The sequence below is a fragment of the Natator depressus genome, chromosome 2 (assembly GCF_965152275.1).
Source record: "Natator depressus isolate rNatDep1 chromosome 2, rNatDep2.hap1, whole genome shotgun sequence".
In the NCBI taxonomy this organism is placed as follows: domain Eukaryota; kingdom Metazoa; phylum Chordata; order Testudines; family Cheloniidae; genus Natator; species Natator depressus.
This window is the reverse complement of record NC_134235.1, coordinates 121,069,337-121,092,140: the sequence shown is the minus strand read 5'-3', so window position 1 is coordinate 121,092,140 and position 22,804 is coordinate 121,069,337. Positions and strand designations below refer to the sequence as shown.

Below are 22,804 nucleotides of genomic sequence, written 5' to 3'. Positions count from 1 at the left end.
TTAAATAAGCATTTCTGTCAAAGTCAGTACACTACCAACTATGTTCCCCTCCTTAATTCCCACCTTCCCAGGTATTATCAAAACCGCTTTGCTCAACATGGACCGAGAAAACAGGGAGCAGTACCAGGTGGTCATCCAGGCCAAGGACATGGGTGGACAGATGGGTGGACTCTCAGGAACCACCACGGTGAACATCACACTGACTGACGTCAATGACAATCCACCACGATTCCCACAGAGTGCGGACCATTTTTGTTTCTTTGAAAGTCTTTAAGGAAATCTAGACAGAAATTAATACTTTTTCTCCCCAGTTATTTCCGCTGTCATAAACTGTGAGCCTACTGCATATCGGGCTTCCACAGAACGAGTGAGCAGTGGCTTGATACTAGTGCTTAACTCCAGTGGATGGAAAATGTTTCTTGTAATGTTTTCACTGCTTTGCTAGAGGAAGTCTGAGATGAACATTACTAAACAGAAAACAACCTTATTTTTTCTTCTCATTAAACGGTACTGCTGGGGACCTCCTATCACATTCTTTGTGTTAGCATGTGTCTGCAATTATTTTTAGAGCGATTTCTGCTTTATTCTAATGTCTGTGTTGTGAAATATACTAATTTAAATGACTCAAATCTGTCCCTGGAGTAATTCCATTGAAATCAATGGAATTTCCCTGCTGGTGTGCTTCAACATAGTGCTGTTTCAAATAGTACTATGTGAAAATGCACTAGGAAACCTTTAGCATGCACCAGCAGGGTCTACACGACCAATTAATGTGCAACATGATAGTGCACTTTAGAAATTACACCACCATAAAGCGCATTACCCATCTATGTAGACAAGCCCTTAGAATCAACAGTCCTTTGTATTATTGACGGATTCTGGGCGTAAACTGATTAAAAATCTCCCACACAATTTTTTTGCTTTACCTAACCTTTGCCATTTGAGCCAAGAGCAGTAGCAGCTGTCTGAGATTCTAGATGCTATCAGACAAATATGAAAGCTTTGACTGTTAAGTCACCAAAAATGTTATTGAAAGCAACTTGTCATTTAGGTCCAAAGTCTGCCCTTGGCTGTGGGCCAACAGCTCCCATTTAAATTGGTGGACTTAAATTGAAATGTAAGTCTCTGCCCCATAAAGTATATTATACACCTTTATGCATGAGCATCTCTTATTGCCTGAATCATTGATGCATCAACACAATGCCAACATTCCCCAATAACTTTTCTTAGGGATGTTGGGAGCAGTTTGCAGTGCAGCACATTTGCGGTAAAGACTGGTCTGGATTTGGTTTTAATGTCACTATATCACACAGGCTACTGGCAGTTCTCTATATTTTGTGCATTTTTTAACATCTAGAGGTTGTCTTTTCTTTTCCTATTCCATCTTCAACTGGCCAAAAGGGACCCAAGATATTGTCTGACATCACTTGCAGGTAGAAAGGGAAAAAAAATTCATTGTCATACTAGGGTCTTGTCAGGGAGTCACTTACTTCTCTTGTTATGAAACTAAGGCATGGGGTGAGCTTTACTTCTTGCTAAAGACCTGGAGATCAGCAACTTCTTAAATCTACTGATCAGAATATTGGTGCATCTGTGTCTGGCAAGCAAATACAGCTTTTATATCCAGACTCCAAAATACCATGGGTCTGGCTAACCAAAACTGCTTTCTCGTTTATTGTAGGCACATACCAGTTCAAAACAGATGAATCTGCTCCACCTGAGTCACCAATTGGCAGGATAAAAGCGAATGATGCCGATGTGGGTGAAAACGCCGAGATCGAATACAGCATCACTGAAGGAGATGGATCAGACATGTTTGGGGTTATCACTGACAAGGACACACAGGAAGGAATTATAACAGTCAAAAAGGTACACATTTTAATAAACTTAATTCCAACTTTTAGAGTCCCTTTAAGAGCCTTACATGATGTACGTTTAATTTGTCATGCAGTTGACATTGTTCAGTGATTTACACATTATTTATTAAGAGTCTCCTCCAAATCCTCTGTACAAAGTCTCTTTTACCAAATCAGTTAGGATTCCTTCCCCTTCCCACCCTCCCCAATCCTGTTTCCTCTTAGAACCACTTCACAAAACCTGCTTGCACAGCCTTTGAATGGGGAGGAGCAGCATGTAACCTATAAAGAGGGGCAGGTCTGAGAGAAAGTTCTACTGCCTCAGAAAGTTCATCTCCAAGGCTGGAGAAGTGCCCTTCAGCTGTGCTTTTTGTCCCTAATGTGCGTAAAAAAATTTAAAAAAAGATTTGTTCTACTCATTAGGAAAGTGCTAGGTTAGTCAACAGAAATAATCAGGTTTCAGAGTAACAGCCGTGTTAGTCTGTATTCGCAAAAAGAAAAGGAGTACTTGTGGCACCTTAGAGACTAACCAATTTATTTGAGCATGAGCTTTCGTGAGCTACAGCTCACTTCATCGGATGCATACTGTGGAAACTGCAGAAGACATTATAATCAGTGTCCCTGTACTCTTTTGCCTATTTAAATTACCGTTGACCTCTCAGAAGGTGTTGAAAAATATAGATGCTCTAGTAAATCAAAGGACATGATTTATTGATGTACTTTTTGCATATAATGTAATTAATAAACCATTTAGTGTACATTCACTTTTAAAAAAAAAACACAGTGCCTTATTAGATCACAGTGTGCATCATCTAATAGATGGCACTTTGGCTGTCGGAAAGGATTTGGATAATCTTGTTAATAGTGAGTTATCAGGCAAGTGTGATAAGGTTACAGATATCAACTTCCATCAGTTCAAGTTTAGTCAACATGAAACAGACATTGGGTGGATTTTCAAAATATGCACTTTGCTTGTTGATATCAGTATGACACCCGTCATTACTTGTTCCTTAAGAAACGCCTTGTAGGGTATGATCATCGACATCAGTCTAATTCTGTTCATGTTCCTGTCTGCTTCTGACAGCAACTTTGTTCCTGTTAGTCTTGTTCAACAAAATGAAAAAAAACCAGGGTGACTACTATCTGCCTAAGTTGCTATAAGTACGTGTGTGCGCGCAGCCCCCCAAATGTTGTTTCTTTTGTATTTTTTAAAAGGGCATTAGAACCATATAATATAGTCATAACCTATCATAGCATGATACTCTATTTGATGAGTCACCCTAAATCACTTTTGACACCACATGACATAATGTTACATTTCAATAATGGGCAGCCAATATTTTAGCACAGGGCTCTCACAAAGATTTTCCCCCTGAGTGTGTGGTACTTAGGGAGCAGGGGCAGGAGGGGAAAGACAGTAAATGTGTTGAGCCTGTTCCAGAATGAGGAATTTGTTTTCCAATGATTATGTCTCATAATGAGAACAGTCCAGGGAGGCAAATTCATTTGGGAAAAGTGTGTATGTTAAGTGCACTCTTCCTGACAAATATTAAGGACTAGATTCTTAGCTAGTGTAAATCAGCATTATTCTGTTGCTTCCGCTGATTACTTCTGTTGATTTCAATGGAACTACACCTATTCACTCCAGCTGAGAATCTGAACCTTAGATAGTAAGTGCTTCAGGGCAAGACTGTGTCTACTCCCAGCTTCTAACACAATGTGCCACAACCTGACTGGGGCTTTTGGGAGCTACCACAATAGAAAAATATTGAGGTATAACTATATGCAGTACAGTATTATTATCATGTTATAACTTATTTTCTGGTGGCAGCACTCCAAGGTCCCAATCAGGATCATGGCTCCCTTCTGTTGGGCCTTAGAAACATACAAGACGACACAGTCACTGCCCCAAAGAGCTTAATTTGAAAAGGGGTGTGTGTAGGAGAGACAGAGAGAGACCATTAATCAGAGATGAGACTCAGGGGCACTCTCCTGGAATTGATTTGAAAATACCTGACAGCAGGCACAATCCGGTACAATGCCAGTGTTTTGTATTGGCTCAGCATAAGTTTGTATGGGTCTCAGCCATAGCATGCCTCTCTGGCCAGTGAGGTTCTTATAGTACACTCCAGAAGTAGCAGGGAGTTAAAAACAAAAAAAAAAAAGCACCCACCTGATATCATTGTCTAGTAATGGATTATTAAGAAGAGGGCTCCATTAGCTCTCAAAGCCCCCTTCAGTTCATCATCAGTTCATTCAGTACATCTAGATGCTGCCTGAAGTGGCTTTAAATGGTGAGTCCTCAGAAACCTCTCACTGGTTTTTTTGTGTTTCATGACTCTTATTTATTTTCCAAGGCTTTGGATTTTGAAAAGAAAAAGCTATATACTCTGAAAGTGGAGGCTACCAACACTCATGTGGATCCCCGATTCCTCTACTTGGGGCCATTCAAGGACTTCACTACAGTCAGAATCCTGGTGGAGGATGTGGATGAGCCCCCGGTGTTCAGCAGACCAGCATACATACTAGAAGTGAAAGAAGATGTGGCCATAAACAGTATTATAGGAACGGTAACAGCCCAGGACCCTGATGTTGCGAAAAATCCTGTCAAGTAAGCATAGACTATTTCAGCTCACCTCTACTGTCTTTTTGAATGCTTTATATTTGTTTCTATTTGAACATCTGCATGCAAAAAAAAACATTCCCTTTAATAATGAAGTGTATGTTATGTACTGTACATGGCATAAACATATACACATGTACACATTCTACATACATGAGTGTGTGTGCATGCTCATTACATACAACTCGATTTGCATTTCAATTGCTTTTGTAACTACTCACTACTCCTTAGGCATTAGCGACACTAACTAACAAGAAGAGAATCTTAAAGAATATCACAATTACGTTTTCTAGTTGCAGAAAGGCAAAACTCAATAGTTCCGGTACAATCTGGGTACAAACTCAGATTCACACACACGGTCATACATTGTGAGCTCATTTATATCAATGCAATTCCATTCACTTCAGTGAAGTGATTCACTGGTGTAAGCAAGTTTACAATCAGCCTCACAGACATCGTAAATTAGGCAATTAATTTTTAGAGGAAATTTGAAGTTCAGAATCATTAAAGTTGAGCCCCTGTTTTTCATGAACTAGCAAGTGTTATGAGAAAGAACATAACTACAGTGTAGTTTAGACTATGAAGGTCTTTCTGAGAAAAATGATCAAAAAGTGATTTTTTTTTAAATATATGAGACTCTTCTTTTACACTGAACAGGAGAAGAATCTTACAGTGTGACACCCTCTTGTTAGGGCATTATAACAGGTCACCAGCTGGGATGGGGACATGGAAAATATGCAAAGTAGTTACATGCAAAGCAAGGTACATTGCCACCAACATTTAAAATCCGGGTGCATCTTGAGTGCATCTTGCATCGTGGGTGGGAAAACTCAAAACTTTCCTAAAATGGGTTGGGGGGGAGGGGGAATACAAAGGAGAAAAGGGAGTTTGATAAAATCAGAGGTCATAAAATTAAGGTTTATGGGTAATACACTGCACTTCTACAAAGTACCATCCATCGACATATCTCAAAGTGCTTTTAAAACTTTAATAAGTTTCAGCCCACCTTGTGAGATAGGTAAATATTATCTCCATTTTACTGATGAGGAAACTAAGACAAAAAAAGATTGTAAGATCTTTTTGTTCTGTGTTTGTACAGCACCTAGCACAAGGGGGTCCTGCTTTGTGTTGGAGTCCCTAGGTGCTTTTTCAATACAAATAAATAATAATAAGTAAAATAATAATCCTGTGTCTGAGGCTGATTCCCACACTTTTGTTTTAGCCACCCAGACAATCTTTCCTGTCATAAGACAAATTTTACATAAGAACATAAGAATGTCCATCCTGGGTCAGACCAATGGTCCATCTAGCCCTGTATCCTGTCCTAAGACAGTGGCCAATGCCAGATGCTATAGAGAGAGTGAACATAGCAGGACAATTATCGAGTGATCAAGGCCCTGTCATCAAGTCCCAGCGTCTGGCAGTCAGAGACTTAGGGACACCCAGAACATGGAATTCCATCCCTGACTATCTTAGCTAATAGACATCGATGGACCTATCCTCCATCAACCTAATTCTTTTTGAACCCACTTATGCAGAAAAGGACCTAGGGGTTACAGTGGCCGAGAAGCTGGATATGAGTCAACAGTGTGCCCTTGTTGCCAAGAAGGCCAATGGCATTTTGGGATGTATATGTAGGGGTATTGCCAGCAGATCGAGGGACGTGATCGTTCCCCTCTATTCAACATTGGTGAGGCCTCATCTGGAGTGCTGTGTCCAGTTTTGGGCCCCACACTACAAGAAGGATGTGCAAAAATTGGAAAGAGTCCAGCGGAGGGCAACAAAAATGATTAGGGGACTGGAACACATGACTTATGAGGAGAAGCTGAGGGAACTGGGATTGTTTAGTCTGCGGAAGAGAAGAATGAGGGGGGATTTGATATCTGCTTTCAACTACCTGAAAGGGGTTCCAAAGAGGATGGATGTAGACTGTTCTCAGTGGTAGCTGATGACAGAACAAGGAGTAATGGTCTCAAGTTGCAGTGGGGGAGGTTTAGGTTGGATATTAGGAAAAACTTTTTCACTAGGAGGGTGGTGAAACACTGGAATGCGTTACCTAGGGAGGTGATGGAATCTCCTTCCTTAGATATTTTTAAGGTCAGGCTTGACAAAGCCCTGGCTGGGATGATTTAGTTGGGGATTGGTCCTGCTTTGGGCAGGGGGTTGGACTAGATGACCTCCTGAGGTCCCTTCCAACCCTGATATTCTATGATTCTATACTTTTGGCCTTCACAACATACCTTGGCAAGGAGATCCACAGATTGACTGTGCATTGTGTGAAGAAGTACTTCCTTATGTTTGTTTTAAACCCTCTTACTATTAATTTAATTGGGTGACCCCCCTGGTTCTTGTATTACACAAGAGGGTAAATAACAATTCTCTTATTCACTTGCTCCTCACCAGTCATGATTTTATAGATCGCTATCATATCCCACCTTCGTTCTCTCTTTTCCAAGCTGAACAGTCACAGTTTCTTAATCTCTCCTCACATGGAAGCTGTTCCATACCCCATATCATATTTGTTGCCCTTCTCTGTACCTTTTACAATTCTAATATATCTTTTTTTTTCTGAATTTTGTCCAAGGAGAATAAAATGACAAAGTAAAAGAAGAAAAAAATAAAAATTTACTAGAGAAAAAAATCTCTCATCAGCACAACCTCATGGTGAAAGAATGGTACCACATAGGCTGTTTGTCCTCTATCGCCATGTTGTGCCATGGCCTCTAGTGCCATGTTGGCAGATCCAATTTTTTTAAAGAAAGGTTTTATTTTGTTTTTACAAAAACTTCCAGTATACAAGCTTCCAGAAGACTAGAGTGTAACTCTACAATCTGCCTGTTGTAAGGGGCAACACACTCTTGTGCCGGTCCTGGAGGAACCCTGTGAGAAAATAAACTGCACTGGGTCTATACCTGGCACAGTGTATGTTCTCCAGCATGTCAGCACACAGACATGATGGCTCATGGAAGGCCCCACCCGGACCGCATCTCCTCCAACCATCTCCCACCCAGTGGCACAGGAGGGGCTGGGAATGTAGTGCGTCTGTGGATCCCTCTTCCTGTATGTTAAGAGCTGCACACAAGAAGCCATATGCAGCACACACCAAGAAGTTTTATTTGCCCTACAAAAACCAGGAACTATGCTGTATAGTTTTGAGCCCTATGTACCTTATCTATAACTATCTATCTATAACATATTCTTGTAACACCCCACCTTCTGCAGATTACTCACACCATGGTATCAGACATCTTCTTACTTCCTTGTATAGCCATGCAAACCAGGCCATGATTTGCCCCAAAAAGAGCAGATGGGACAGAGTCCATACAAAGGGAATTGACTCATACCAGCAGAGTGGATCTGACCGACTAATACTATGTGCAAACATAACAATGGATTGAAAACATCAAAGGGAAATATTTAGATTTACAGTCCAAGGTGGTTGATATTATTTAGACGGAACAGCATTTAATTTGCAACAGCATTTTATTTGAGAATAGGGTAATGAAAATCAATTAACATCTTATTGATTTGTCCGAAATGAAAACCAAAGGAGGAAAAAGAGAGAAATGAGGAAAAGATTGAGACACCAGAAGGAAGTGACAGGGGAACAGGAAGAAGAACAAGAGGGAAGAGGAAACCAAGGAACCACTAGCCTATGAGATGTGGGCCTGCCAATAAATTATGATCCTAATGGGGCTTTTATGGTGCCGATATCTTGTGGGATCTCCCAGGATGTGGGAGGACAGTATGCGGTTCCATATTCTTGACAGGGTGATTTTTTTCCATGAAAAGTATAGATGCTAAATCTGACTTCCACTTTGAGCTTGGGGGAGGATGCAATTAGACTGTATATGTAGGACTTGTCACTTACTTGTCAATTGCCCTTGACAGTCAGAAATAAAATCTTTAGACACTTGACGTTACAGTGAAAACCTTCCATTTTTCCCCACTTAAGCGCAGATTTTTCCTTTTTAAATAAAATGACCCCTAACTCAGTTAGCTGAAAGACCCTTTGATCTTCCATTACAGAATCCTTCATAATATCATTATGAAAATGCATTATGAAAAATTCACACACACATCCCTTCCTGACCCACAAATCTGCTTGACTTGTGGTTGCATTAGACAGCACGCTGCTGAGTATCAGAAGACAATGAAGCAAAAGAAGACTAAGAAGTGAACTTTGCAGAAATATCTGCCATAACCAGAAATAACGGATCACCATCTACACAATTTCAGTGGAGCCACATTTCATCAGCCTAGACCTGACCAATAGGTCTCCTAGCTGCAGAACAACATTAAGAAAGGACAAAACATATACAATTAGTGTATGCATGGATATACAAATACTGATATACAGCCAATATCACTAGAGTGTTAAATAAGACTCCACCATCCAGTTGTTAGTGAAAACGTGTTGTTTGCACAACGCTTACATTCAAAGTAAACAGAAGTAATGTACTGAACCTGTGAATTCTTCCCATGTAAAAAAATTAATTGTGCTGCTTCCGGCATTATCAGATCTTTCTTTAAATCTCTAGTTGAGTTTTTTGCTCTTGTAACTCCTCAGAGGCATAATGTAGTTCATCATTTATTGGAACTGCCTCCCTGCGGTGGCTGATTTATCAAAAGTATCCCAGATGAAAATAATCTGCAAATAAATGCAAGGCTTTATTTTGTTTGTGTATTTTACTGACAACTTACTTGCATGTATTGGCTTTTCTCTGCTCCCTCCCTCCCCCCCCCATAGTTATGTTTAAGGGTACAGTGGAATATGCATATATTCATTAACTTCCTAGCTTGTCAATTACCCAGGGTTTGAAGGGTATAAAGTCCTGAAATCTGACATATATGCACCAGTAATTTCATTAAAGAAATGTAAAAACAAGTTTGATGTTGTCTGCTTAATTCATAGTAGGCTATGAGCCATAAATTAGAATCACCACCGATTCCACATAATTAGTAGTCCTTGATCAAAAGAGACCCAGGGTTATATAAACTCAGACAGAAATGACAGTCCAGCTTATTAAAAGCATCCTTCTAGGTCAGGGTTAATGGTATAATTAGAATACATTTGTAACTGCACTGATCTTGTATGTATTTTCACTTGAATATGAAGAAATAAAATTAGTGTTTCATCAAGACACTGTTCTCTATTATTGCTTTATTGAGTTCAACATCCTGCTGTACAAATGACCTAATGTGCATAGAGACTTGTGACAGCTCATATTTTGAAATAATACATATTAATATATTGAAGGAAGTCTCAGTGTTATGGCTGTGATAAACTCAGAAAAGCTCAAGAATTGGACACAAAAGGTTTCTCCATTGTTCCCAGACACTGTATCACATGTAGGGCTAAATCCTGGGAGTTTTGCTAGAATAAGGACCATGATCACAGTGTCCCACAACGCTAAAGCCCCAATTGAGCAAGGTATTTAAGCACATGCCAGACTTTAAGCATGAGTAATCATGGGGGGTGGGGTGGGAAATAAATGCACTGCACACTGCTTAAAGCTAGGCACATGCTTAAGAATCTTGCTGAACCAGCACCATGTTCCTTGAGCTGGTAAGAAAAGGGAGTTTCCATTCTGTGTGAAATTCCAATCTTTTGTAATTTCTTTTCATTCCAAATGAGCATGAAAGGGTCAAAATTTTCTGTAGGATGGAAATTCTGAATCTGTGAGGGAAGTAAACTTCACCATCCATTTTTCTGGCATACCTTACTTCCCTCAACATGCTGCCTCAACTAGGCTCTGCCCACTCCCCACCTCTACCCGCCCAGCTGCATAGGAGATACCACAGTGGCTGCTCTCCTCAGATTGTGGTGACCTGTGATGCAAGTAGCCCACACAGGAGAGTAAGGGAGCACTTTAGACCTCTTCACTTACGTGCACAGGCATATAGGTTGGCTCATGACTGAGCCCAGAGCAAGAGCAGAATAATAGTTTAGTTCTGCCACTTCTTTGTTCTGTGGCCATTTCATTTTAACAAGAGATGGACCTGAGCAGTAACATTTGGATCTGGATGTCAGAACTCCCTCACAGGCATCAGGGACATTCATCTCCAAGGTTTAGATTCAGCTCAGTATAAAAAGAGAGAGAGGCTAGATAAGAAATTCAAATCCATATTCAGATTCTGAATGCCCCCGAAGTTCAGTGGTGTTCAGATCCATCTGTACATATTACCAAGGAAACAAGTTGGATTATCCTTTAATGTGCTAGAACTTACATTTACATGGCATTTACCATGGAATGAATCATCGACTACACTGATCTCTGTACCTTTCTGTTGTTGTTTTTTAACCAATACAATTTTGGGAGGGAGCGAAGGCAAAAATTGCACCCCAGCTAACAAATTTTGTATCAAAAGTGATTTGAAAGAGTTGAGATAGCAAACTATGAAAAGAGGGATTTATAATGGGAAAGCCAATTCAGCCTGAAAATAAGTGAATGTCATATCTTTCAAGATACAGACTCCACATTTCTCACTAAAAGGCAAATCTTTGATGCTTCTCAGAAGTATGTAAATTCTATAGTAATTCATTTATTCAGTGACAATGCCCCACCTTCTAAATCAAACCCTCCAATATGTCATTATCCAACAGCTCAGAACAGACTCTTTGTATGAATATATCAAGATGCCGAAGTCTGCACTGAAAACAAAAAGGCAGCTCATTTACTAGGTATTTGATGTCTAGTCTTAGGAAACAGTTTCAAACAGAAATTAAAGTAAAGGCATTTTTTCTAACCACGGTCTCTGTATTTGCAGATATTCCGTAGATCGGCACACTGATATGGACAGAGTATTCAACATCAATTCCGGAAACGGTTCAATATTTACTTCAAAACCCCTTGACCGGGAAACATTGCTATGGCACAACATTACAGTAATAGCAGCAGAGATCAGTAAGTCAAACCTAAATACCACCGCTCTCCCTGATGTAATGAATTTAGCCTTCTAGCTGAGTGTGTGTAAACTACTGCTGGGAAGATGTCAGGCTGTATGGATGGGCCCGCTCGATACTAATCAAGCAAGGGAATGGCTGAAAAAGAAGCTCTGCGCTTCCTTTTCTTTTTCCTAGGGCGACAGCTTATGAAGAGACAACTTTTGTACCTGAACGGGCGGCAAGTTAATGCTTACGTGTTTCTGAATCAACCTGCCTGGAAAAATGCTCATAGCCATTCTTTAATACAGTAGGATTTGCCAACTTCTGAAAAGTTGTATACAGCAAACAAGATAATCGGAAAATAGTCCATACAGTGTGGCCAAAATCAATTCTGTACCATAGCCTAGGAATTTTCAAGTGAGCCCAAAGGCCCCCAAATTCCATTAACATGCAATGAAAATTTGGCATCTAACTCCCATGCATGCCTTTGAAATTCCCATCTATAGATACAAACCCATTCCATTATTTTAGCCCAGACGTAGGCAGTTTCTCTCTGTGGTGACACCACGTGTGTTAATTGTTTTGCGAGCTAGACAGCCAGAGAGGTATACCGGTTCTGTGTGAGACAGGCAGTCTCAATAAAAACATCCCCTTGATACTAATATTTTAATGACATGTCTCCTTTCTGTCCTGCGGCATGCTGCAAATGCTGGCATCAGTGGGTGCAAAGTCGATTCATTTCTGTGGAGTTGCATCCTCTTGTGCTAGGGATGGATTTGATTGAAGCAGGGTGGAATGGATGGATCACTGGCTGTATAAATGTTCAAAAATTTGGATGCTGTTGGGAAGCTTCAGGGTATTTATTTTTAACTTGGTATGAAAACAACTACAGGCTCTACTTTCTCATATATTGTACATAAGTAGATATATAGCTGAAGATGACCTATGTCCAAGCCAGGCTCCAAGGCCAGACTAGCCCTTTCAAAGATGGGCAAGCTTTATAGTTTCTTAGCCGGGCCTCCACTAAAGCCATTCGGCAATTGGAGTTAGTCGTGGACTGTTCCATCAAATTGCAGATGCATTTCATTGAACTCAATAAAGTTAATTGAAGCTAAAGAAATATTGAGACAAATTAGAATAAGCAAGTACATTCCCACTGAAGGGTACTCCCTTCACATTAATTACCAGTACATTTGTAAACTCAGAAAGAGAAACGCTTTACAATGGTGAGTATAGTTATCCTCATTTTACACAGGGGGAAAACCATGGAGATACAGAATGGTTTTGGCCAACATTTTCTAAAATATCTAGTAAGTTTGGGTGCCTCAATTTTTGGGTGATCCCCTGGAAACACTTTGACCCAGATCCTCAAAGGTATTTAGGCAACTAATTCCCATTGAAATCAATGGAAGTTAGGTACCTAAATACTTCTGAGGATCTGGGCCTTTGGGCCTGTTGTTCACAGATGCACAGCACCTCCAACTCTTAAGTGAAGTCAGTGGGAGCATCAGATGCTTCCAATTCATTGCCACTGTACCATACTGCCTCCTTACTGAAATTCTGAGGGTGGTTTAAATCTTTATACTTACATTGGGAAAGGTACAGTAGATGTTGCACTGCAGAAGATACTCGACAACCAAAATCAGATAAATTTTAGGATTTCAGTCTGTGGATTGACAAAAGCTACATCCAGAACTAAGGAGATGTGTTAACATTATGCACCAAAATGAGGAACCTGCCTGCTCCATACAGTAGCCCTTTTTGCTGGACAGTCTAATAACAATAAGTGATTTGTGAACAAGGAGAAATTAAGCATCTCTTATGCATTCATGTAAAAGGATTTGGAAGGAGAAAAAAGAGCAGTGAGGCTTGAAGATTGTATAAATATATTGTATCTACATACCTGTTATATCTCTCTGAAGAAAAAAGTGTGAGAGAGACTTGGAATTATATATTTTTCATGGAAGTTCTCCTAGTTACTATATTGTTATTTTGAAATTTTTTTTGACTCAGAGCCAGCTAGAAACAAATAAAACTGTGTAGTTATTTGTACAAAGCAGCATGCAGAATAAGTATAATTAAGAATGATAGGAAAACCCTCACACATATTTGAGTGAATTCCTAGAAAATACATATGGGTGTGAAACCTTCATAGCCATGAAAATTAAAATTAGGAGCTGGGATTTTGCCTGTTATAAAGATTCAAAATTTGTATCTACCTTTTAGTGTAGATTTCAGCTTGGTCTGTATTATTCTTAGACCCTTAGTGTTATTTTACACACGGGATGAATTTAGTCCAATGGCCCAAATTAAAAAATGCTTTATATCCAATTCAATCATATTAACTTCAATGCAACTGTAGAGGTTTAAAGCACAATATTTGGCCCAAACCACTAAGTTCTTAATAAAGTACAGAGCAGGCAGTTCAAATTTTGTGACTATAAAGTAATAAAATAATAGGTGAGTATTAAAACCAAATTCTACCAAAAACACTCCAGTGAATTCTTTTAGATATATAAAAGGCTCGAGAATTGCTGTATTTTATTCATCTTTTTTATTATAATATTTTTGCCTTTGACCCTTGTTTAAGATTCATTAATAATCTGTATAATCAGTATTATGGAGGGTATGGTTCTTTGGAGCAATTTAAACCAATCCAGGAAATGGAGAAATCCCAATAAAATAAATGGCAACCTGTATTTGCAGATTTTTTTTTTTTTTGGTTGTGATGATGCTCTCACTAAAACAAAGGTTTTGTTGTTGTTCTTTTTAAACTTGAAGAGCCAAATTCATTGCTTGCTTTTATTTTTATATCATTGAAGTTGATTTGGATTTATTGGAATTTTCCAAATTGCTTCTTTTTTACGAAATAAATAGTATTTCCATAAATATTTTTAACTCAAGAATTTTTTTTAAAGAAGAGTATATCACTCTTGCTGCCTTATACAGCTCCTGTGAGAGAAGTAAGCAATGCACTACATAGGGCTTATGTTTCTCAGCTGATGTGTTTTAGTGTCAACTCTGGAATAGCAGCAAACAGAGATCAATCCACAAAAGGTCAGAAAGCATCTGTCATAACAACAGTTGGTGTTTATATAGCACTTTATATGAAAGCACTTCATAAACATTGGGCCCATTCCCACCACCCATTTCTCACCCAAGTAATTTATCCACATATAGGACCTGATCCTGCAAATATTTACACATATGTAAAGGTGAATAAAGATATGAGAAATGCATAAAGATATGAGGCGTGGCTCCACAATTAGTCCCATTGACGTCAATAGATTGCATGAACATGAATAAAAATCTCCATGTATAAATAAAGACTTGAATTATTCAGCCCCTGTTCTCTCCTTTTCTTCCCCAGCACTGAGTCCTATGCGCACTATGCAGCTTTCCCCTTTCTTTCTATTTTTATCATTGCAGACAACCCAAAACAAAGTAGCCGGGTCCCTGTGTTCATTAAGGTTCTGGATGTAAATGACAATGCCCCAGAATTTGCTATGTTTTACGAGACCTTCGTCTGTGAAAATGCAAAGGCAGAACAGGTGTGTTGATTGTTTGCACTCCATAATAAAAAAACACTATTAAAAATGAATTCTGTTTAGGCATTACTCTTGCACCACCTCATCAGGAGGTGTACTTTGTGTTGCCACAAGCTGTCACCGTGCAAAATTAAATTAAGCAGTGACTGTGTCATATCTGATTATATTTAGCATTCTTGTATCTGAAGTGACAGTGTGTTTTACATAGTTAAATGTGGTTGCTTCTTGTAGTGTGTTATCTACAATTCAGTTCCGTCTCTCTTCCCTTGAAAATGGGATTCTGCATCTGTATGTCCGGGTGCTTCCATCATCTCTCTTGATTCCAGGTTACAGGTCTCAACAAAAGTCCTGCCTTGTAAATTAGCTCCAGGCTGCCACATTGCTCTAGTTCCTAGTTCACATTGCTCTGCAAGACCTGTTGCTTGATGGTTCAAAACAGCAGATATCCCAGAGGATTCAGCCACACAACTCCCGTTTAAAATGAATAGGATTTGTGTGGTTAAATAGCCTAGTCGGCTTTGCTCTCTCAGCCTTCGTTTCTGCAGCTTGTTCCCACTGGGGATTTCCCACCCACTTGGGATGGCACCAATCCATGCAGTCCCTGGAACTCCACAGAATTCTCAAGTCACTGCCCAAGTCATTAAGTTATTGGGCTGAAGGGCTGCAGTACAACAGCTTGGTGACACACACACGGGCCCAATTTTCATTCATGGTAAGGCCCCTCTGGCAGCATCAAGGGCCTTAAAGCGGAAGAAAATTATATCTATCCCCGTTTTAAGACCATTTAACCGTTCTAGAGCAGATAGCCTTAATGTAAATGAGAATCAGCCCACAGTCATCGAAGGGTAATGTTGCTTTTATCATTTCAGCTGATACAGACCCTAAGTGCAGTTGATAAGGATGATTCTTTCAGTGGACACCAGTTTTCATTCTCCTTGGCTCCAGAAGCAACCAGCGGCTCAAACTTTACAATCCAGGACAACAGAGGTGAATTCCTAGGAAGACTTTATTTTGTTTTTTATTCTTTGTGTTTTTCAGCACATAGTTGAGAACTCCTGTACCATTTGCTTTGTGTTTTCAGACAACACAGCAGGGATCTTCACCAGAAGAAACAGATATAACCGACATGAAATGAGTACTTATCTCCTGCCTGTGGTGATATCGGACAGTGACTATCCAGTCCAGAGCAGTACTGAAACAGTGACAATCCGAGTGTGCGCCTGTGACCGTCGGGGGAAGATGCAGTCTTGTAATGCAGAAGCTCTGATCCATCCAACTGGCCTTAGCACAGGGGCTTTGATTGCCATTCTTCTCTGCATCATTATATTGCTAGGTAATAGACCCAGATGAGTTTCGTTCCTGGGGGGAGTGAGGGGGCAGCTGGAAGGAAGAGGGAGCATTACACATTAAAGACACATTGGAGAGATCTTTCCTGCATTATTCTGTAACAAAGGAGAAGTCTATAAAATCAGTGCGTAGTGGGTGGAAGATACTCCCAGATCACAATTCTCCACTCACATAGGCAGCAGTATTTTACGCCCACTTTGGGCAGATGCAAATGACTAAACAAGGTGCAAGGCAATATATCAAAATCAAAGCCACCAGATGTATCATGCTGCATTTACAGTGCTACATTGCAGATTATGAGGCATGCTGAAGTTAGCATGACCAGACAGCAAGTGTGAAAAATCAGGACAGGGATGGGGCTTATAGGTGCCTATATAACCCAAAGCCCCAGATATCAGGACTGGCCCTATAAAATCAGGACATCTGGTCACCCTAGCTGAAGTAGACACCTGTTGGGGTGCTGGAGAAGCATATTGAGTTGGGACAACAACAACACCCTTTAAAAGGACACAACATGCTCTCCTTCCAGCACCAGAAGATACAAATGGGGTGGGGCCCTTTTGGGGTATGCAGCCCTCAGGCCAAGCTCCAGCCCCTCTCCCTTCCATTCTGGGTAGATGAGGACTGGTATTCTGGCTGCCCCCAGCAAGACAGTAGAGCTGGGAGAAAAAAACCCCTCCCCTCATAGCCCTTCCTTACCTTGTACACCCCATGCAAACTCAGGAGCAGTCTGGCCCTTAGCCTTTCGCTGCACTCAGTGCCCACTTTGGGAATATGAGGAATTTTGAAATTTGGTGTCTCTTAGGGAGACATTGTCAGATGCTCTACCTACCTGCCCAGGGAAGTAAAGGGGGGCATGAAGTAGGGGCAGGAAAGGGGACAGAGCCGCCTCTGCAGTGCTGCTACTCCCATTCCTATGCATGTGGGCTGAAAATGGGCAGGGGTAGGTGGGAAGTAGGTGGCACAAGTGCTGGACCCACCCCTCAAACATGCTGGGCAGCACAGCTGAATCACCTTAGCCAAGGACGTAATCTGCTAATGATGTTTACTGGTAGCAAATGACTCCCTTCTGGAGCAAGAGGATGGGAGGGAACCCAGGGACCACGTGGTGGCTCCAGACATGCACTGCCCCTTAATCAGGGCAGATTGCTAAATGACAGCCTTGCCCATAATTTGCAATTACAGGGGGTTTTTTTATGTCATTACTTTTAAGGGTGGAACCCACTTAATATCAACTCATGGAACAGGAAAAATTGCCCTATGCTGCAAACCATTCTGCATGCGTTTAGTACAACTGTGCTCAGTAATATCAATCTGACATTAAACGATTTCCAGTTTAATGTCAATTGAAAATAATTGATTTCCTGCTCTCAGCAGCACTTTATGTCAATTATTGCGCATGTCACCATGCAGCATAAGCAGATTTTCAATTAACTAGACTATATCATTTTCTGTTTTACGTCTAGCTGCAGGGTTTGTAGGTGCAAACATTACTCCACGTGATGCAATGACCTGTGCAGATCCAAACCACAATTTCAGTGTTTATAGTAACTAAAGGTGCCTCCAGATTGGTGATTTTATTTGCATCTTGAGAAAGCTCAGATTACTTCCTAGAAACTGCCAGCTCATGTTGAAAATTGATTTGGATATGATTGATTTGGATAGCTTGACTGTACTTCGATTTTTGCATCTAACTGGTCCAGAGATTTTTATTTGCAAGTTCAGCATAGAAGAAAATTCTTGGAGTATCAAGTACCTAGTAGTAGTTATTGTTCATGAATTTATCATTCTACTATCCCTTTGTGGAGTAACATTTTTGTTAGCAGGATGCCCCAACAGTAATTACATACATAAAATACAAAGAAGCAAGAACACATTATCCCTCTTTTCTGAAATGAGAGCCAGTGGACTTTCTGAATCCCATTAAAAAACTGACCTTCTTGTTTTTCAAATCCTTCATGGTTTTCTTTAGACTACCTCATAGACCTGCATTGCCTCTTTCATCATCTTCCACATAGTCTCTTAGACTGTATACTCTTTAGGACAGGAACTGTCCTTCATGCTGTGTTTCTGTGGCACATACAGAGGGCCCCCCCGAGTGGATTAGGATCTCAAGGGGCTACCGTAATATAAATAATAAGTTGTTGTCTTCATCATCATCGTGTGTGAGAACCTGCAATTCCTGCCATCTAGACCAGCCTCCATCACCACCACTTCTCCCAGCTTCATCAACTAACCTATCCTTTTCAAATCATAGCTGACGCTATCCTCTGTTACCCAAGCAGTAAAGACATAACAGCGATTTTTTTTAAAAAAATGGGAATTTGCACCTGTTCTGTGGATAGAGTTGCCACTGACTTTGATGGGAGTTTAGCACAGGGGCTGCAGAAGCAGACACTGGCACTATGTCCTTTACCTTATGTGACAGGGTCGGGCCAGATGGCTACAGGAGAGTGATAGAAGGCAGATATATTAGCCCCAGGTTAAGTAGGTCCCTTTTCCCTGGGTAAGGTAACAGGGAAGTTTCCAGAACAATCAGGAACTTTCTGGAAACAATTAAGGCAGACAGGCTGATTAGAACACCAGCAGCCAATCAAGAAGCTGCTAGAATCAATTAAGGCAGGCTAACCTGGGTTTTAAAAAGAAGCTCACTTCAGTTTGTGGTCCGCGTGCGAGGAGCTGGGAGCAAGAGGTGCAAGAAGCTGAGAGTGAGAAGGCATTCTACTGGAAGACTGAGAAGTACAAGCATTATCAGACATCAGGAAGAAGGTCCTGTGGTGAGAATAAACAAGGTGTTGGGAGGAGGCCATGGGGAAGTAATCCAGGGAGTTGTAGCTGTCACGCAGCTGTTACAGGAGCCACTGTAGACAGCTGCAATCCACAGGGCCCTGGGCTGGAACCCGGAGTAGAGGGCGGGTCCAGGTTCCCCCCATCCCTCCATCCCCCCAACTCGATACTGGAGGAGTTGAACTGGACTGTGGATTCCACCACAGAGGGTAAGGTCTCTGGCCTGTTCCTCGATCCACTACGTGGATCAGCAGAGACTGCGGGGATTGTTCTTCTTCCTTTCCCCATGCTGGCCAGTGATGAGGCTAACTGAGTGAACGGCAGATTTGAGCCATGAAAGTGGCCAAACTGAGGGCTGCCGTGAATCTCTGAGGCAAGAAAATCCGCCAATAAGCGCAGGACCCACCAAGGCAGAGGAGGGACTTTGTCACCACTGGTGTTAGCAGTGGGATTTGGTGTGCACAGCGCGGAGGAAGAAGGGGGGTGTTGTTATTATTTAAAAAAAAAAAAAAGAGAGAGGGTTTATTGTTTTTTCCCACCAAATGGAGGAGGTAGTGCGGGCACTGATACAAGCCATGGCTGCCCAGCAGGAGGCTACCCGTGTCCAGGCAGCTGCCCAACAGGAGGCAGTGCAGCTGCAGCAAGAGACTAATCACCTGCTGATGGGCCAGGCTGCTCAAGACCGGTCTATGTTGCGGGAACCAGTAAACCAGGTAAAGGCCCTTACAGAGCTCAACTGCGGCCATGATGGGACGCAGATCATGCGGGCCAGCAATTGGCTGCAGCAAATGACGCGGGAGGATGATGTAGAGGCATACCTCCTGGCCTTTGAGAGGATAGCCCTGCGGGAGGCTTGGCCCCGAGAGCAGTGGTCTGGCATCCTGGCTCCATTCCTGTGTGGGGAGGCCCAGAAGGCCTACTATGATTTGCCTGAAGAGGCTGTGGCAGACTACCCCCACCTGAAAGCAGAGATCCTGGCCAGATCTGGGGTAACGACCACAGTGCGGGCCTAGCGATATCACAAGTGGAGGTACAAGGAAAACAAAACCCCGCGGTCCCAATTGTTTGACCTCATCCATCTCACACGAAATTGGTTGCGAACTGAGTCCCGGAGTCGATACTAGAGGTTCTGGTCATCGACCGGTACGTGACAGGACTACCGCCAGACCTTCACGCCTGGGTAAGCCAGAACGAACCCTCCACCTATGACGAGGTTGTCGCACTGGTAGAGAGGCAAAGGACGGCAAGGGAGCTGACCCGACCACTTAAGGAAGAAGCACCCCTGGTTAAATCAGCAGCACCAAGCCCTAGAGCTCGGGTGTCTGGGCCACCAGGAGAACCCAGGTGGAAAAAGAGAGAGGCTGAAGGCCCACTGGAAGCCACAAAGAGTCGGAGCACTGAGGGGGAAGAAGATCATGATGTTAGACTGCCCAAACCAAGAGACCAGGGAACGCCTAGGGCTCCATACACAGGTTACACCTGCGGGGAGTGGGGACACATAGCTGCACAGTGTCTCAATGCTGAGGAGCCTATGCAGTGTAACCTGGGGAACTGGGCAGACCCATGCTCCCTAATCCACCTTGTGGGGGTCTCACTAACCCCACATATGTACACCAGACCAGTGAAGTTAAATGGGGTAGAGACCACGGAAGTGGTTGATTCGGGGAGTGCTATCATGCTTGTCTCGGGGAAGCTCGTGAAGCGTAGTCAGCTGCTGTCAGCTAAGCGTACGGGGATAACATGCGTCCATGGGACAGTTGGTTATTACTCCACCATCCCAGTAAAAATCGAGATTCAGGGGAACACTACTGAGGTAGCAGCAGGTGTAGTCCCTAAACTCCCATACCCGGTACTCATAGGGAGGGACTTCCCAGGGTTTGGAGACTTACTCCCGGTAGGGGAATTGGAGGAAATCCTGAAGTCAGTGAGGCATCCACAGTAGACTGTCAACCCCCAATCTTCTCTGAAATATCCCCAGATTTGTTCTCCACTCCCAGACAGGGTAGAAAGTCAAAAAGGGAAAGGAGGGCAGCTAAGGCCTTGGGAACCCGAATAGTGACCCAAAGCCAGAGGGTCGCTCTCGTAGGTAGGCGGACCCGAGCAGCTGAAAAGGAGGCCACCCAGGAGGGAGAAGCACCCGAGTCTGACCCACACCCTAATGCCTCTGAACCAGTAGAGGCAACAGAGACTGGCCCCTTAGATCTCGGGCAGATTAGCCCCAGAAGAGGAAATTTTGAACGGGACCAGGCTGAAGACCCAAGGTACGACAACATTAGGAAGGAGGTGACCGAAATAGATGGGGTCCCCGTGGAAGGGAAAACCCAAGGACCAGGACCCTACTTCATAATGAAGAAGAATCTCTTATACCAAGTTGCACCAGTACAGGGGCAGAAGGTACAGCAGATCCTAGTACCTCAAAAACATCAAAATGCTGTATTAAGTCTTGCCCATAGTCATCTTTTGCGTGGGGGCATTTGGGGGTAGAGAAGACCCTGGCACGGGTCCTGCAACGGTTCTTCTGGCCCGGAGTACATGAAGAATTGCGGAGGTACTGTGCGTCCTGCCCAGAGTGCCAGCTGCACAGTCCCTGTCCCAACTTGAGGGCACCTTTAGTACCCCTTCCCATCATAGAGGTCCCCTTCAAGCGAATAGCCATGGACCTAGTGGGACCCATGGAGAAGACAGCCCGGAGCCACCAACATACACTTGTCGTTCTGAATTATGCTATTCGCTACCCAGAAGCCGTCCCACTGCAGAACACGGCCTCTAAAACAATAGCTAAAGAGTTGGTGGAAATCTTTGCCTGAGTGGGGCTATCAAAGGAGATATGGACAGACCAAGGTACCCCATTTATGTCAAAGCTAATGAAGGACCTCTGTACGCTGCTCCATATCCATACCCTGAGAACTTCAGTCTATCATCCGCAGACCAATGGGCTGGTAGAAAGGTTTAACCGAACCCTGAAGGCAATGATAAGGAAAGTGGTAAGTCGGGACTGGAAGGATTGCGACACCCTACTACCCTACCTTATGTTCGCAATCCGGGAGGTACCTCAAGCCTCAACTGGGTTTTCCCCCTTTGAGTTATTATACGGACGCCACCCCCGTGGCATACTAGATATCGCAAAAGAAATCTGGGAAGAGGAACCCAATGAGGGGAGAAATATAATTGAGCATGTGTTGCAGATGCGAGAATGGGTAACCCGGGTCACCCCTATTGTATGGGAATATTTGGAAAAGGGGCAGGAGGCCCAGCGAACCCATTACAATCGCCAGGCAAAAGTCCGACACTTCCAACCAGGGGATCGGGTGATGGTGTTGGTACCCACGGCAGAAAGCAAGCTTTTGGCCCAATGGCAGGGGCCCTATGAGGTGGTTGAACCCATGGGGGAAGTAAACTACAAGGTGCGGCAGCCAGGATGCCGGAAATAAGAACAAATTAATCACATTAACCTCTTAAAGCCTTGGCACCAACGAGAGGCGTGTGTAGTGGCCCAAGAGACCCCGATCAGGAAATAACATGCAGGAGCAAATCAGGATATCCACTGATCTGACACCAAACCAGAAGAAGGAGGTATCTGAGATGATCAACTGATACCAAGACGTGTTTTCAACCAAACCAGGTCAGACCACCGAAGCATATCACCACATTATCACAGACCCTGGGGCAAAGGTAACTTTAAGCCCCTATCGGCTCCCAGCGGCAAAAAGGGAGGAGATCAAGGCAGAGGTAAAAAGAGTGTTGGAGCTGGGAG

General features: G+C 42.6%; 1 protein-coding gene and 1 long non-coding RNA gene across 2 annotated transcripts in view; one reads left to right on the top strand and one right to left on the bottom strand.

Annotated features, from left to right (window-relative positions):
* Positions 1-22,804, top strand: part of CDH6 (cadherin 6) — a 125,355-nt gene that overhangs the window by 92,399 nt on the left and 10,152 nt on the right. The window contains exons 5-11 of the mRNA XM_074944985.1: positions 72-239; positions 1,682-1,869; positions 4,214-4,467; positions 11,251-11,387; positions 14,798-14,919; positions 15,786-15,903; positions 15,998-16,249. Of these exons, the coding sequence (XP_074801086.1) occupies positions 72-239; positions 1,682-1,869; positions 4,214-4,467; positions 11,251-11,387; positions 14,798-14,919; positions 15,786-15,903; positions 15,998-16,249 (1,239 nt within the window). The remainder of the gene's footprint in view (positions 1-71; positions 240-1,681; positions 1,870-4,213; positions 4,468-11,250; positions 11,388-14,797; positions 14,920-15,785; positions 15,904-15,997; positions 16,250-22,804) is intronic.
* The window catches only part of LOC141982692 (uncharacterized), a 51,055-nt gene continuing 36,098 nt past the window's right edge, over positions 7,848-22,804 (bottom strand). Inside the window, exon 4 of the long non-coding RNA XR_012638177.1 lies at positions 7,848-9,130. This is a non-coding gene — a long non-coding RNA (uncharacterized LOC141982692). The remainder of the gene's footprint in view (positions 9,131-22,804) is intronic.